Genomic DNA, 17,911 nt, shown 5'->3' on the forward strand with positions numbered 1-17,911 from the left:
TTATACATTCAATTGGGAGAGACTTCTCTGGAGAAGGATTTCTTCATAGACGCGACTTTCTTGCTAGTTCTGTCCAAAAGGATTCACGAAGGAAATACACGGCTTAAAACAACTGACCTTTCTTCTGGCAAGCAAATTCTGCATGAACTACCTTGCTCTTTTTGCAGGAGTTATCTTTAATGCAGGTCGCTGCTTCTTCAATGAAGACTCAATAAGGTTGCTCCTTTGTTAAACTGCCGAACGATACCAACTTCTCTTAATCCTTCAGGTCCTGTACTTCGATAAAGTCTTCGCTCTCCAATACTACTGAAAAGGTACATCAACAAATCTGGCAGAAATGGGTAAACTACCAATCCAGCACTATTGTACCTTACAATAGATCATAACACCCCGTTTTAAAAATGAAACTGCATCATAAAACAAATACGCAACCGAACGGAGACACTGACTAACGTTCTGGCTGGAAAACTAACTGCATCACCAGGGGTCTTCCCTTTTATATCCGTGGGGAACATGTCATCACGTGACCTCACATCAGCGGGAAAATTACATCAGGTGACCTCCAAAAGACTGTTACATCATTCGCACAAGAAAGTCACAAGATCTCCTTGAGATATATAACAATAGTCATAACCAAGACTCCATTGTTACAGCCTTTGATGCAAAGGAGTAAAGCAAGAGATGGGAGAGCTGTCTTAATGTTTGTCATAGGAGACAGGCAGCAGGCAGACTGTTTGTACGGAGAAGGGGCAGATGAGGAAGGGGGGTATAAGCAAAGAGGGGTTGGAGAGGAGAGTGATGTAGAGATTGGAGGAGGAGGAAGAAGAACATGGAAATAAGGGTGGTCAATTAAAAAGGAGGAAGGGGCATGGATTAGATTATGAGAACACTCAGTCCTCTTTTATTGTCATTTAGAAATGCATACATGCATTTAGAAATGATACAATGAGAGAAGGTTACAGGAAAAAAAGCATTGAGGGAGGTGCTGATAGTAGGAATGGTGCACTCCAGGGAAAACAGACATGAGAATAAATGTTGATGTTGGCACAACCACGCGGTTTACCGCCTATAACCTAATTGCCTGTGCTCACTGATAATCTAGCTACGCCGTGCGGGAGTGGGGGTGGGGTGGGGAGAGGAGGGCGGGGTGGGAATGACGTAAACACGTCCCATTCAAAGCGTAAACACCATTTCACGTGACCAGCTCCGCCGCCCGTTGCAGTTGAGGAAGCAAGGTAAATTGAGGCGCATGCGCAGTGACCGCAGGCGAATGTTCCGGAAGGATTTGGTGTGTTGTGGCGCATTTCAGGAGAGGTGAGTACACGGCATGCCGGAAAGGGGGAAATAGTCGAAGTAGAGCGCTTGTACCTCTCGGGTAATGTCGAGGTTCGCTCGGAGTGGGTTAGAGGATCACGGCCTGAAGGGGAAGGGGAATGGAGACCGGTGTGGGAGTTCCTGGCGTGAGGCCGTGTTTCCCGGTAGCCGGTCGCTCGACGCGCACCCTCGCTAATCCTGTGCCCGTTTGCTAATCCCACTTGCTCCGCTGCTTTCTTGCCCAGGGATGGAGGAGTCTGGCCCCAAGCGATTCCGGGCTCCTGAGCCCGACTGCCGCTACATCGCTCCTTTACCTTCGGCGGGGCTGGTCGCGGTCATGTTAACGGAGCTCTGGTGTAAAACGCAGGGATGTTGCTCACTGAAGGTTTTGTGAAGCTGGCATGTGAATTTAGCTGCTACTTTAAAGGCTTCTGTGTTTTGGTCACTGTTGGCTGTCATTCTGTGGATTTTTAAGTAAAAGGTTACCCTCGGGCTGTGACACAAGCTTGCATCATGTACTTCCTCCCTTCAGTCCTCGGCATCAAATGTTGCTCAGTAGAATCATACTGTAAGGGTCAAATGTGTGGTCCAGTACTGGCCCCAAGGTATCCCACTAGTAACAGGCCTCCAGTCGGAGAATCGACCTTCAAGCATAGCCCGCTGCTTCCTGTCGTCGAACCAATTCTGCATCCAGCTCATTAGCTCCCCAAAGCTCGTGCAGCGTTACCTTCCAGATGACCTGCCATGCCTGACCTTGTCCAAAGCCTTACTGAAATCCACATAGACAGCATCCACTGATCCTTCGTTAACTCTTCAAAACACTCAAAGATTAATGATAAATGACCTCACACACAACCATGCTGAATATTCCTGATTAGGCCTTGAGTGTCTAATCATTTGTAGATGCTGTCCCTCAAATTTCCTCCATTGATTTCCTATCAACTGAAGTTAGACTCACCAGCAAATAGTTTCCTGGCCTGTCCTTGCTCCCTTTCTAGAACAGTAGAACAACAGTAGCCACCCTTAAATCTTCTGGAACTTTGCCTGTAGCTAATGGCAAAGCTAATTTCTCTGAAAGCCTCTGATATTTTCTCTGGTCTCCCATAACATCTGGGTATAGTCAAGCCCCGGTGATTTGCTAGATGTGCTTCAACGCTGCAAATTGCTATCTTCTTCAAATGCATATGATCCAAAACCTCACTACATATTATCTTCACTTAGCTTCCATGATATTCTCCTTAGTAAATATGGAGAAGAAAGACATTTAAAGACTCAGACGGCAGAACCTACTGGCTGTTGATGGAGTAGTAGCGTTTTTATAATTGCTCTTACTCTACTTAATTTACTGTTTTCAACTTGTTTTGAAAACTTACTTTTAAACGCATTATTGTTTTACGATGAGTCCTGCCAAAGCTGCTAAAAAAAGAATAGGACCCTCCTGTAACTTTGTATTCTATTTTGGAGACACTTCGGAAGTATAAAAATGAACTTTCGGAGGAGTTCCAGCAGAAGTTCCGGCAACTGAGCGCTGAATTTAAATGAATGGATGTAAAATTGGATTCTATTCAAAAAAAAAACTAAGTGAACATGATAAATGGATAAAGGAGAATAAATACACTTTGACGATCTTGGATGTGAAGATTGATGACCTGGAAAAGATCTGTGATAAACAGTTAATGAAACATTAAGATGGAAGATTATCGACTTAGAAAATAGAAGCAGAAGAAGCATATTCTGGGTCTTAACAACACCTTATATTCCGTCTGGGTAGCCTCCAACCTGATGGCATGAACATCGACTTCTCTAACTTCCACTAGGCCCCACCTCCCCCTCGTACCCCATCTGTTACTTATTTTTATGCACACATTCTTTCTCTCACTCTCCTTTTTCTCCCTCTGAATATACCTCTTGCCCATCCTCTTGGTTCTCCCCCCCCCCCCCCCCGTCTTTCTTCCCGGACCTCCTGTCCCATGATCCTCTTGTATCCCCTTTTGCCAATCACCTGTCGAGCTCTTGGCTCCATCCCTCCCCCTCCTGTCTTCTCCTATCATTTCGGATCTCCCCCTCCCCCTCCAACTTTCAAATCCCTTACTCACTCTTCCTTCAGTTAGTCCTGACGAAGGGTCTCGGCCTGAAACGTCGACTGCACCTCTTCCTAGAGATGCTGCCTGGCCTGCTGCGTTCACCAGCAACTTTGTGTGTTTCTGGGTCTTAAGGAGTTAATGGAAGGCAATCAGCCTTCAGAATTTTTTGCAAACCTTTTGGCTAACTTATTTCGGAATATTTTAGAATCTCCACCTAAAATAAACCGAGCTGATAGATCGCCAGTACCAAGACCCCCTTCAGGAGAACGACCCTGTTTAATGATACTTTGTCTTCATGACTTTCAAACAAAGGAAATTTTAATTCGTGAATCTCGTCAGAAAGTTATGATTGATTATGAAGGCCAGAAGATATGAATTGTGGAGGATTTTTCACCTGAGTGTTGAATGAACGCTTTAAAAAGTTATGTCTGAGTTGTATAATAAAGGTTTTAAACCTTCTCTTCGTTACCCTGCTCGTCTTAGAATCATTTTGAAAAATGGCTCTCAGAAATGGTTCCATTCGACTCGAGGTGCAGGATTTCTTAATTTCTGAATCAGTATCAGAAGTTTAATTGTTCAATAATTCCCTACATAAAAATCTATGTTACGTCTGCCTGATGGATCCTTTTTTTTTGAATCAGCAATCTATCTGTTGATTACTTTCTTTTATGAGTAATTGTTTTTTTTAACTTCTGGTATATCTTTCGTATCTAATTTTTTTTTTGTACTTTTATTTCTTTGCTTAGAAAATTAAGAATTTAACGTTAGTAAGTTTTCATTGAGTTAATACTTTCCAAATTAATATGTTCTGATTTTTCTTAGTTTTTTAAAATATTTTATACTGTTTTTCATGAGTTTTTAAAAATAAGCTTAATTTTGCTCTGTTATTGTTACGTAACCAGCAACAATGAATATCAGTCAAGACAGGTTATATAAAAACAACCAAACATTTATTAAACACGGATAAACGATTAAAAAAAGCAAACAAAAACCTTAACCAGAAGTTAACCACTATGCATCCATTCAACAAATCGTCACTCGGCACTGGTTCTTAAAGCGTTAAATGCGAAAACAGTTCTTAAAGCGATAAAGACAGATATAGTTCTTAAAATGGTAAATTCGAAGTCCAACAGATTTATACGTTCAATTGGGAGAGATTTCTCTGGAGAAGGATTTCTTCATAGACGCGACTTTCCTGCTGATTCTGTCCGAAGGATTCAAGATGCAGGAAATAAACAGTTTAAAACAACTGACCTTAAATTCTAGAGAGCAAACCTTGCATGAACTCTTTGCTCTTTTGGCAAGAGTTATCTGCGATGCAGGTCACTACTCCTTCAACGAAGACTCAGTAAGGTCGATCCTTTGTTAAACTGCCGAACGAAACCGACTCCCCTCAATCCTTCGGGTCCTGTACTTCGATAAAGTCTTCACTCTCCCGTACTACTGCTGGAATAAGGTACATCAACACATCTAGCAAAAATTGCCAATCCAGCACTATTGTACCTTGCAACAGAACGCAACACTCCGTTTTTAAAAAAATGAAACTGCGTCATAAAATAAATACGTAACAGAGACACAGATGCACATTCTAGCTGGAAAACTAAAAACTAACTGCATCATCTGGAGTCTTCCCTTATATACCCGTGGTGCACATGTCATCACGTGACCTCACATCGGTGGGAAAATTACATTAGGTGACCTCCAAAAGACCATTACATCATTCTCACAAAAAAAATCACGAATCTTCTTGAGGTATGTAACACCTCCCTCCCAAAAAAATTTTGGTCTCTTAACAAAATTTTAACAATTTACAAAAAAAATCAAAAGCATAAAATTTACAACATACAGAATATATACAGTGTTATCTTTCAGCACTTTACAAACTAATGTACAGTAGGAGTGTTACAAATGTTAAAATACCACTCCATAAAAAACAAATTTGCATTGTACATTTAACATCTAGATAAATAATCAGCGATCACATTATCTTTACCCTTAATATGAAGTGATCAAAATATTGTACTCCTGTAACATTGAACTGAATTATTAAATTGGAGTTTAATTTCCTTAACCCTTTTCCTTAACAGTCAGAGTGGCATGACCAAATTCACTTTTAGCTAAATTAATAATTAAGTTAGCTTTTGAAAGTTTCTCAAATAATTTCTCCACTGCAGTAAAATGTGCTTCCCAGGTATTATTTGCTGTAACTAAATCATCAATATAAGCATCTGTATCTTTTAATTCCTGAATCACGCTATTAATAATCCTCTGAAAAGTACCTGCTGCGTTCTTCATCCCAAATGGAAGAACATTATATTCATATAACCCAGATGGGGTTACAAATGCTGAAATCTCTACCTCTATTCGTCAATGGAACACACTAATAACCTTTTAACAAATCAATTTTTGTAAGGAATTTGGCTTGTCCAACTTTATCCACACAATCACCTACCCTAGGGATTGGATATGCATCATTTTTTGTCACAGCATTTACCTTCCTGTAATCTGTACAAAATCTAATACTATTGTCTAGCTTAGACACCATAACACACGGTGAACTCCAATTCGAATTAGAATGACTAATAATATCATTCTTTATCATATACTTAATATTTTGTTCAAGTTCACATTTTTCCCTCTCCATTCGATACGGATGTTCTATGGGTTTTGCATCTCCAACATCTACATCATGCGTAGCTATGGTGGTTCTAGGGACATCTGGAAATAAATCTCTATTTAAAGATTAACTGTTTCATCTGCTGTCTCTGCTCTGGCTGTAAATGAGCTAATTTTTCATCAATATTTTCTAGAAGTTTTGAATTTGGTAACCTGGCTGAAATAATTTTGGGTTTAAAATGAGTTTCAGGTGAATCCTCCATTAAGTTTTTATCAAGATCAGACTCATTATTGATCACAACAGTCATTGTAGCAGCTTCTCTCTCATAATACGGTTTTATCATATTTTTATGACAGAGCTGTGTTTTCTTTCTCCGATCTGAGGTTTTTACCACGTAATCTACATCATTTACCTTAGATTTAATCTCATCAGGACCATGAAATTTAGCTTGTAATGGGTTCGTTTGCACTGGGAAAAGGACCAATACCTTATCTTCAGGCTTAAACGACCTCATCCTAGCTTCCTTATCATACTAAGTCTTCATCTTCTCTTGAGCTAACTTTAAGTTTTCCTTGGCCAAGCTACAAGCTTTATATAATTTTTTTTAAATTTTAAAGCATAATCTAGCAAATTAGTGTGTACCTCTTTATTAATCCACTGTTCCTTTAACAAAGCCAAAGGTCCTCGAACTCTATGCCCAAACACAAGTTCAAAAGGACTAAAACTTAATGATCCTGCACTGCCTCTCTTACTGCAAAAAGTAGTAAATGTATACTTTCATCCCAGTCTTTTTCATTTTCCACACAATATGTCCTAATCATAGTTTTTAATATAGAATGAAATCTCTCCAAGGCTCCTTGTGATTCTGGATGATAGGCTGATGAAATAATCTGTTTTGCTCCCAGTTTATAAATATCTGCTGAAACAACCCAGACATAAAATTACTACCTTGATCCGATTGTATTTCCTTAGACAACCCAAAATAAGTAAAGAATTTTATAAGAACCTTTGTCACAGTTTTGGCTGTTATATTCCTAAGAGCTACTGCCTCTGGAAACCTAGACACTGTGCACATAATAGTTAACAAATATTGATGTCCAGTTTTAGTTTTTGGCAAAGGACCTACACAGTCTACAATGATTTTTGAGAATGGCCCACCAAATACTGAAATTGGTTGTAGTGGGCCACTGGAGTAACCTGATTAGGTTTACCCACAACTTGACACGTATGACACGTTCTACAAAATGTCACCACATCTTGTCTTAAACTAGGCCAATAAAAATGTTTAGAAACTTTGTTCATAGTTTTCTTTACACCTAAGTGACCACCCAAAGGAATACTATGAGCCATAGTTAAAATCTCATTTCGATAAATTTTAGGAGCTACTAGCTGATGATTGACTTCCCATTCCTCACTAGCAGAAATTGTAGGTGATCTCCACTTTCTCATTAATATTCCCTTTTCAAAGTAATATCCTACTGGTACTTTTTCAATTCCACTATCTGGAAGAGCTTGTTCTTTTAATTTAACTATCTCAGGATCGCTACCCTGCTTTGCTATCATCTCCTTCCGAGATAAAGATAAATCTTCCTGGTCAGACTTACCACCAAAATCCTGATCAAATAATGTAGGTAAGAAAATTTCTGATACATCCTCAAAATTCGAATCTTGATTTGAACTGTTATGGGTAACAACCTCATCCTTTACATCAGTCTTTTTAGCCATAGCTCTTGTTATAACACAGGAAGAATCTGTGTTAGAATCCCTCTGTGGTTCCTCAGAATTTGAATTTATTGTCAAATGCACTTCAGGAAAAACTTGTCCACCTGCTAAAATATTCCCTAACAAAAGAGAAACATCATTCACAGGTAAACTGGATTGTAGTCCTACTTTAACAACCCCTGTAATGAATTCTGACCTTAAATTTACTCTATGTCAATGTACTGGCATAAGGGCACTCCCAACTCCTCTTATATAATTTACCTCATCAATGTCAGACTGATCAATAAACTTCAGCACACTGTCTAATATTAGTGATTGAGAAGCTCCAGTATCTCCAAGTATTCTTATTGGTACTGAATTGGATCCTTCTTTCAAGGATACAAATCCTTCTGTTATAAAAGTTTCATATCCCTTCTTAACTTGGTCAGACTCTAACACATCTTCATTAGTAATTTCTGAACCCTGTGGCTTTACAGGTTTTTCAATATGCTGCACACAGGCATCTGGGACGGATTCTTTCTCTTCCTTTTTCAATCGAAAACAATTAGCTACTACATGTCCAGGTTTCTTACAATAATTACAAATAATACCAAAATGTCTTTCCTTCACGTCTCCCTTCATCCTTACTTTTCTCACTAACTTCAGATTTAATTTCTGGTTTACCTTGACTCTCAACTATTTTTCTTTTTAAAAAAATTTTACCTGGAGAAAATTTATTTTTGTGAATTAAAACATATTCATCAGTTAATTTAGCAATCTCCTGCAATGTAGCAGTGTCCCGTTCATTTAAGTATGTTCTCACTTCGACAGGGATGCTGCTTTTGAATTCCTCCTGCAAAATAAACTCTCTTAATTTATTATACTCCCCATTTACATTTTTAGAGGAAACCCATCTCTGATTTCTCACAGGCAAACTCCACAAGTTTTTTTTCCACTGATTTCTTCAAATTTCTGAATCTTCCTCTATATGCTTCCGGAACCAACTCATATGCCTTTAATATATGCTGTTTAACAATGTCATAATCCAGTGCTGGCTCAGCATTTAAAGCTGTATAAACTTGTTGTGCTTTGCCTTTAATTACACTTGGTAACATCACTGGCCATTGCTCTTTCAGCCACTTTAAACTTGTTGGAATGCAGTTAGCCTTGGAAATTTTTTGGATCTCAGCCACTAAATTGTTTTGGGTGGGTAATGTTGGTAGGTTTAGCTGTCGACTGCCCTTTGATTGACTTTTTTTTCTTTGAGTGGGGGGTGGGTTTTTTCTTTTCTATCAGCTGTTTGGTTCTCTTGGCTTCAGTTGTTGCTTGGTTACTTTATCTTAAAGCTCACTGTTTGGATTTAATATATATTCCAGTGGTTTTTATTCTAACCTCTCTCAAGCAATATTTGAAGTGGACCATACTATTAATTTACTTAGCTTTAATATGAAATGATTAAACCATCCTGTGAAACGTAGTAAGATATTTAATTATATTAAGAAATTGAATTTTTTTTTACGAGAAACACATGTTCGTAAATGTGATAATTTACATCTTTTCAGCCATTGGAAGGTTTTATTGTTTCATTCCTCCTTTCAGGCTTAAGGCTAGAGGAGTTTTGTTTCTTATAGACAATTCAGTTTCTTTCGTTCAACACAATGTAGTGCCTGATACCAATGGGCATTTTGTTATAGTGTCAGAGAAATTAGATAATAAATGATTTTTGCTAATTTGTATGCCCCGGATATAGATGATCCAGGTTTTTTTGAACGCTTTTTTTCACTTTTACCAGATTTAAGTCTGTATTCGCTGGTTTTAGGAGGAGATTTCAACTGTTGTTTAGACCCTGTTTTAGATCGTTCGTCTTTTAAATGATTGACTTTTAGTAGATCTGTCTCCTTTATCCAATCTTTTTTCAGTCTCCCTCCTAGATGCTGATTTGTCCAACAACAGTGATGTCAGCAATCTTAAATATGGCATTGGAGCCATGCTTAACCTCATAGTCATTGTATAAAGCAGGGGGCTAAGCACACAGCCTTGTGCTGATGGAGATTATGGAGGAGATGCTGTTTCCAATCAAAATTGATTGGGGTCTGTAAGTGAGGAAATCAAGAATCCAATTGCACAAGGAGGTATTGAGGCTAAGTCCTTGAACCTTATTGATTAATTTTGAGGGAATTATAGTATTGAATGCCAAGCTGTAGACAATGAAGAGCATCCTGATGTGTGCATCTTTGCTGTTCAGATGTTCCAAGATTGAGTGAAGAGCCAATGAAATGCCATTTGCTATGGACCAGTTGTGATTGTAGACAAATTAGAGTGAATCCAAGCCACTTCTCATGTTTCATCACCAATGTTTCAAAGCACTTAATCACAGTGGATGTGAGTGCTAGTGGACAATAGTCATTGACGCAGGTTACCACATTCTTCTTTGGCACTGGTATAATTGAACCCTGGTTGAGACTACTTAAGCGAGAGATTAAAGATCTCTCCAGTCAGTTAATCTGAAATTGAGACTACTTAAGCGAGAGATTAAAGATCTCTCCAGTCAGTTAATCTGAAATTGAGACTACTTAAACGAGAGGTTAAAGATCTCTCCAGTCAGTTAATCAGCACAGGTCTTTGGTACTCAGCCAGGTACTCCATCTGGGCTGGATGCATTCCATGGGTTCACCCTCCTGAAGGATGCTCTCATGTCAGCCTCAGACTGAAATCACAGGGTCATTGAGGCTGTGGATGGTCATGAAGGTTCCTCCATATTTTGATGGCAAAGTGAGCATAGAAGGCATTGAGCTCATCTGGCAGCGAAGCCTTGTTGTCACTTATGTCACTTGATTTCACTTTGTAAGAGGTAATAGCATTCAAGCCCTGCCACTGCTGTTGAGCATTCCCCAGTGATTCAAGTTTGGTCCAGAATTGCTACTTCACACGTGAGATGGCTTACTGGAGATCATACCTGGACCTTTTGCATCTTGCTCACCGGACATAAATGCCACTGATCTGGTCCTTGGCAGATTGCAGATTTCATGATTCATTCAGGGCTTCTGGTTGAGGACAACTTTAAATGATTTTGTGGGGCACACTAATCCCTATAAAGTCCATTACAACTGTGATGTATTCATCCAGATCCTCTGAGTCCTTGAATACATCCCAGTCCACTGACTCAAAGCAAATCCCACAGCCACTTCTCCGCCTCCTGCAACCACCTCATTGTTGTCCTTATCTCTTTAGCCTCTGCTGTATCCAGGTAGGAGAAATTTGGAGTATTTTGTGCAGTTCTGGTCACATACTTGTATGAAAGATATCAATAAGATTGAAAGAGGACAGAAAAAAATTACAAGGATAATGCCCAGATTTGAGGACCTGTCTTGAGGTTGAATATATCAGAACTTTATTCCCTGGGCATAGGAAAATGAGATATTTGATTGGGGCATACAAAATTGTGATGGGTATAGATAGGGTAAATGCAAACAGGCTTATTTCCTTTTTTTGAGTTTGGGTGAGACTAGAAGTGATAGGTTAAGGGTGAAAAGTGAAATATTTAAGGGAAACCTGAAGGGGAGCAATTTCAGTCAGGCAGTTGGGCAAGTGTAGAATGAGTTGCCAGCAGAAGTGATGGATGCAGGTTTGATTGCAACATTTAAGAGAATTTTCGATAAGTACATGATGGGAAGAGCATGGAGGGTTGTGGTCGAGATGTGGATCAATGGGTCTAGGCAGAATAACAGTTTGGCACTTTCTAAATGCACCAAAGGGCCTGCTTTAGTGCTCCATGGCTTTATACATTCTTGGGATCACCTTTACCCTGCCTGCCAAATCCATCTCGCACTTTCTGCCCTCCAATTTTACTGGTAAGCCTGATGTTAAGCTTTTTATATTCATCCATGAACTCATTTGTAGCTTGCTGCCAAAACATGTATAATTCCTCCTTTATCCTTTCCCAAAGCCTTTTGTCACCCAAGGTTCCCTGAACTTGGCATGTCTGTTGTTCACCCTAATAGGTCCATGATGCCCTTGAACTCTTGATCTAACCCCTTTAGAAATCTCCCACTTGCCAACTTCCCTTGCCTTTAAGTGGAGTCACCCAGTTAACCCCAGCTCTATCCTGCCTAATGTTCTCAAAGTTGGCTTGCTTCAGTTTAGTTCTTAAACCTGTGAACCTGTTCTATCTAGTTAGTTTTAAAACTGAACTTTTAAAACTAATAGAAATGTGGTCATTGAACCCAAAAAACCCTGCAACTGCCACTTCAGTTACATGTCTTCACAACAAAGCCTCAGTTCCCCACAGTCAAAATAACCAATTTTCTTGACCAAACTTTTTATTGGTTGCTATTAATCAATTAGCCAAATGACTATTAATTAACCATTTTCAAATGTGCTGCTTAGTTCTGAAGAAGGATCTTGGCCTGAATCCTCAACTGTTTATTCCTTTCCATAGATGCTGCCTGACCTGCTGAGTCCCCCCAGCAGTTTGTATGTGTTCCAGCATCTGCAGAATTACTTGTGTTTTTGATGTGCCTCTTTTAGAGTCTGTTTAGTGACACTCACCAGCTAGTCCCAAGACCTACCTCTTTTAAACATTCTTGCCTCTTTCTCCAAGTCACGACTCCTGTTAAGTGAAACTCACCTTTTCAAAAATTCAGCAGCAAATAGGGGAATTCAACAATCTGTCTGAATGCATCGACTTGTGTTCCAAAAATAATTCACTTTTGATTTAAAGATGACATCCACATCTCAAGTGGCCTTGTTCAGTTTGGGCAGTTGCCAGGGGGATGGTTGAAGCTGGAGACTCGAGACTACAGGTGATAAATTACAAAGCCCAAAAAAAAAACTCCTGGAGCGACTCAGTAGGTTGAGCTACTTGGGGTGTGTGGGGGAATTGTCAATGTGTCAGCCTGAATTCCCCAACTTCCTGCTAACTATTGGGAGGCCTATAGTATAACCCCAGCATAGTGATTGCCCTTCTCTTATTAATTCTAGACATCACACCTAATTGGACGATCCCTCATCTTTTCTGATATTATGTTCTCCCTAATCAGCTGTAGGGCTCCCTCTTTTTTGATTCCCCTCTGTCGTGACAGAAACTTCTACACTCCAGAACATTAAGAAGCCAGTCTTGCCCTTAACCGAAGAACAATTCTGAATTTAAAATATCATAATTCTAAGTGTTGATCCGTGTTCTAACTCAGCCAACCTGCCTGTGAGACTCTGCAATGAAGTGGATGCAGTTGAGCCTCCCAAGCCCTCACATGCTTCCTAATCTACTTCTGTCTGCTCTGCCCAATAGCTTGTGTTTTTCTTCCCACTTACAGCAAGTGGGACTTACCACATCCCCCTACCCTGCCAAATTTGTGTATTTGATGGGTCAGGAGTGTCCTGTTTTTTAACCTTCTAACAGGGAGGTCCTGTTTTTTTTTTAAACTATCCACCTAATCTATTAAACTGACTTTCCTATTTCTACCTATGTAATTGTCAATGTTTAGTAGACTTTGACTGTTCTGTCTGCTCCTCCAGAATGTTCTGTACCTGATCAGAGAAATCCCTGATCAGGAAAACAACCTGCCATTCCATAGTCTCACTCTCAGCAGTTTTTTGTGGAGGAATTAGTACAGAGGATTCCTATGATGTTGCCTGCACTTGCTGCCCTTCCTGATGGTCACCCATCTCCTTTCTGTACCTGAAGTGTGACCAATTCACCAAGCCTACTATCTATGACAGTTTTCCACATCCCAGATGTTCCATAATAAATCCATCTGGATATTTTCACTAGTCTCTAATGTTGAGCACTGGTTTAAGGAAGAGGTGGAAAGTTCGTGCCCTTAAGTCCTAAATGGCCACCCACACATCCTGGTGTAAGACATGTCACCTCGGGTATACTTGCCCACACTAATGCTTTACATCATGTCAGAGTTTAAAATAAATTTATTATCAAAGTATGTATATCACCAGATACTATCCTGAAATTCATTTTCTTACAGACATTCACAGTAGAACAAAGTACAATAGAATCGGAAAAACTACACAAAAAGTGCAAATACAAAAGGAAACAAGTAATATTAAGTAAATAAGACTGAGAACAGGAGTTGTAAAGTTAGTCCAAAGGTTATGTTCAATAATCAGTTCAGTGTTGTGAGTGAAGTTCTCCATGCTGATTCAGGGGCCTGATAGTTGAAGGGTAGTAACTTCCTGAACCTAGTGGTATGGGACCCAAGGCTCCTGTACCACCTTCCCGATGGTAGCAGTGAGAAGGGATCATAGCCTGGATGGTGACGGTCCCTGATGTGGATGCTCCTTTCTTGTGCAGCGCTCATTGTAGATGTCCTTAATGGTGAGGAGGGCACTTCCTATGATGAACTAGACTGTATCCACCACTTTTTATAGGCTTTTCTTTCTTGGGCATTGGTGTTTCCATACCAGATCATGATGCAACTGTTTTAACTGTTTTCAAACACAAATAGGTATTTTTTTTTTGAAGTTGTGTCCTTGATTGAATAACCATAATTTGTTTTTTTTTTAATCTGCCCAGTTTAAGATAGGGAAGAGAATCACACTGAATGAGTATCATAACTGTTTTATGACTGCACTGTTTTTCCAGATTTATGGTCATCCGGCCTATGAGGATGGAATCCCAAGTGGGTAGAAAGCTAAATGCTGAGGATACTGCTGTCCTTGTGTTGTCTGGAACAAGACTTGATTATCTTCCAGTCAGCAGTGAGCAGCATCAACTTTTGAATTAATTGTGGGCAAAATATACTATTGCTGAATAAGCATTTAACTTTTACATGTAGCTTGAACATGTCACTGAAGTCATTAGCAATGTTTGGTCTGGTGAATGGTAGCCAATGTTTCTCACACCTGGATGCTGGACCTGACACAATCCTGAGTGTAGTTATCTATTTCAACTTTTATATGTTTCTTGTTTTCTGGATAAATGAACTATAACCAAACCAAGCAACTGATAATTTACTTAAAATATGTTGCCAGTGTGTCAAGCAAAATCTTTCACTGAAAACATTTTCTCAGTTATAGTGTGGATGATATTCTCATGATCAGAATTGGAATAAACACAGCTTGCTTTAAGTGAACATTTTCACTTTTTAAAGTAGCATTATCCTGTTTAGTTTTCCAGATTACTAGAAAAGGTTATAGATCTGCATTGCTCTCTTAAATCTACAATTGTACATTCTCTTTCTGCAGGTAACATTTCCTAGGCAGTTACTGATCAGACTTAAAGTGTAGTAACAATGTTGGTGGCAAGATTTGCCTGTCTGAAGAACTTACCAGCACTGAGCCTGCGACCTGCCCTCACTCAGCAAAATCCAGCTTGGAGTCATAATCTAAAGACTAGTCAATGGCTTTTGCTACCCAAACAGGTGAGTTAAAGTAGTTACTAAAATGTTCATATAATAAAGATGAATACGTTTTATTCACTTGAGCCTTTGCTGAAAATTCTCAATGTTGCTAATCTCCCCCTGACCACTGTCAGACTGCAGCCTTTACACTGCATTTCCTTTTGAGCTCAGTTTTCTCTCCAATTAATACTTACTTTCTTCAGCAACTTTGCCCATCTCCACCCCAGTCTTGATTTACATAGCTAACAAAGGATTCTGTCACACTAGACTGATTACTCCAGTACTCCCCTGCCACTTCTTCATTTCTGACCTACATATACTTGTGCTCATCTAAGTTCCACTTCCTGTACTCTAAGACACATTCCTCTTGGGGGATACAATGGTACAGTTATTAAGCTGCTAGTCTGATTACCCAAATGTCCGCATGCATTATGCAAGGACATGAGTTTAAATCACTTAAAGGCAGCTGTGTGTAATTTAAGTTGATTAAGTAATTGGAGTGTCAGTGGTTTTGAACTGTGCTGGCTCTCTAATCTTCAGTGAGATTGATGAAAATTAGGTCTCATAATTTGTATGCGGACAGTGGAATTTTGAATACAATGTTTTTTTATAGTGTGGAGCCTTGAGTGGTGGAGAGGAGGAGGGGCTATGGAATTAATTCTGCAGGAGACGGAGCACTAATGAGATATAGTTGGGTTGAAACATGGAAATGGTATTGTTGGACATGTGAATTGATTCAATTAATGAATTTCTTGTGGTTTGATACTTGGCTAATGCCAAGTGAACGCCAAGTTCTTATAGCACTCAAATCTGCTCCAGTGTTTAGAACAATGCAGTGAGTTCAATGAGCTTAGGAGTGGGAGTAGATTTTTTGACTCCTTCAGTCTTCTCCACCATTTAATGCGACCATAGCTGATCTGACTAGTCACACTTATTTCTGTGCACAGTAATTATTTTTTTGTTTAGGATGCACCTAAAATGTAAGCTGTGAAGCATAGAACCTGTGTATGTTTGGGCACAATGCTACATTCTGGATTTGATGGTGAATTTTCAAATTTGTATTTGAACTGGGCCCTTCTGCCTTGGATCATCCATCTGTCACATGGCTCAAATTTTCTCTCTTATGATATGACCTGCTTGGCATTCCCTAGAGCCCTGTATTTCACAGATTTTGTACTTTCTGTAGCTGCCTTTATCTCATGACTTTTACATTTTGCTTACGTTAAGGTAATGTAAGCAAAATTTAAAGGTAAGCACGTTTCTAAGTTAAGAACATCTTCGGCACAGCTTTGTGGGCTGAAGGGCCTGTATTGTGCTGTAGGTTTTCTATGTTCTATGTTTCTATTATCTCACTGTAACTGGTCTCAATGATCGCCACGCAGTTTACTATTAAGTAGATTTTTTGCACAGCAGCCTGTATCCGAGTCTATCAGAGAGGTTCCTTCTCCCCCACCCCAGTCCCTGCCTTTTCAAGCAATCATGTTTTCTTCCTTTTCCAGTTTTGACAACAATCATATTTTTCTTTCCACTGATGTTGTTGAATGTTTTGAGCATTTTTTGTTCCTATAAACCAAGTAAAGCTTTGAGCCACTAAAGCATTAACATTCTTCCCTAAGTAAGGAGATAAATACTGTACAGTGCATTCCAGATGTGATTGCATAAACAATGGAATTATAACCACTTTTGTGTTCAGTTTCCATTTTAACAAACTGTTTGCTTTCCTAATTTTTTTTTCTACATACTGGATTTTGCAAATCTTGTAATTAGACACCTAGACCTTTCTGCAGTTTCTCACCATTTATGTAATATGCTGCCACGTCTTTGCTCATTGACTTAATCTATATCCCTTTGTAACATCTATGGCAGTTTACTTTCCTTCCTATGGTGGTAGTGGAAGCAAATACAATTGTAGCATTCAGGGATTTTAAGCAGGCATATTCAGGATGGATGGGTATGGATTATCTAAAGAAAGTAGTTTAATTTGACATCATGCCCAGTACAGATATCATGGGTCAAAGGGCCTTTTCCTATGCTTTGTTGTTCTATCTGTTCACCGTTATCCACAGTGCATGTTACTTTTCCAAGGAGCTACAAATACTTGGTCAATTATGTTATTTATAAAGTGAAATAATGTTCTCTTTGCCTGATTACCTTAAATTTTTTGTGTGCTGTTATAAAATCATCAATAATTGCACCTACCATTTTCCATTTGTCAGTTGCTAAACTAGGTGGCCTGTTTGTCTGTCTCCTTTTTCAAAAACTACCTGTATTTCTATTTTCTGATCTAAAGGAAAATTCCTGAATTGAAGGAATATTGAAAATTTAAAGTTCACATATTTAATATAGTTAGTTTTTCTAAATAATCACAAATTGTATCCCGTTCCTGAAAGTTGTCATAAGTACAAAAATACTTACTTTGTATAAACTGAAAGACTACCTTAAATGTTTTAATATTCTAACCAATCCCATAACCTAATTTGGCAGTTCATTTTAAATCCATTTTCATGTCCTTATAATTGCCTTGCATTAAGTTTAAGTACTAGTCTTGTAACTGTTCTTTTCTCCCTCAAGACAAATGTAAACTTCCGTTTAAAATTATGGTTGCTACTACCTTAAGTGCCTTCATGGTGTGTTAAACATGAAAAATTCTGTAGATGCTGGAAATCCAAGAGGAACTCAGCAGGTCAGGCAGCATCTATGGAAATTAGTAAACAGTCGATGTTTCGAGGCAAAATCCTCCTCCAGGACTACTTCAGGGATTGGTGTTTGCCCTGGTGTCCTGAAGAAGGGTCTTGGCCTGAAACGTCTGGATTATTTTTTCAGTATGTGGATTAAAATTGATC

At 39.1% G+C, this 17,911-nt stretch overlaps 1 protein-coding gene across 1 annotated transcript in view; it reads left to right on the plus strand.

Moving 5' to 3' along the window:
* The first annotated feature begins 1,209 nt into the window (after positions 1-1,209).
* Positions 1,210-17,911, plus strand: part of ghitm (growth hormone inducible transmembrane protein) — a 36,203-nt gene continuing 19,501 nt past the window's right edge. The window contains exons 1-2 of the mRNA XM_072282462.1: positions 1,210-1,314; positions 14,914-15,089. Coding sequence (XP_072138563.1) covers positions 14,961-15,089 — 129 coding nt within the window. The 5' untranslated portion in view covers positions 1,210-1,314; positions 14,914-14,960. The remainder of the gene's footprint in view (positions 1,315-14,913; positions 15,090-17,911) is intronic.

The sequence above is a fragment of the Mobula birostris genome, chromosome 18 (assembly GCF_030028105.1).
Source record: "Mobula birostris isolate sMobBir1 chromosome 18, sMobBir1.hap1, whole genome shotgun sequence".
NCBI lineage: Eukaryota > Metazoa > Chordata > Chondrichthyes > Myliobatiformes > Myliobatidae > Mobula > Mobula birostris.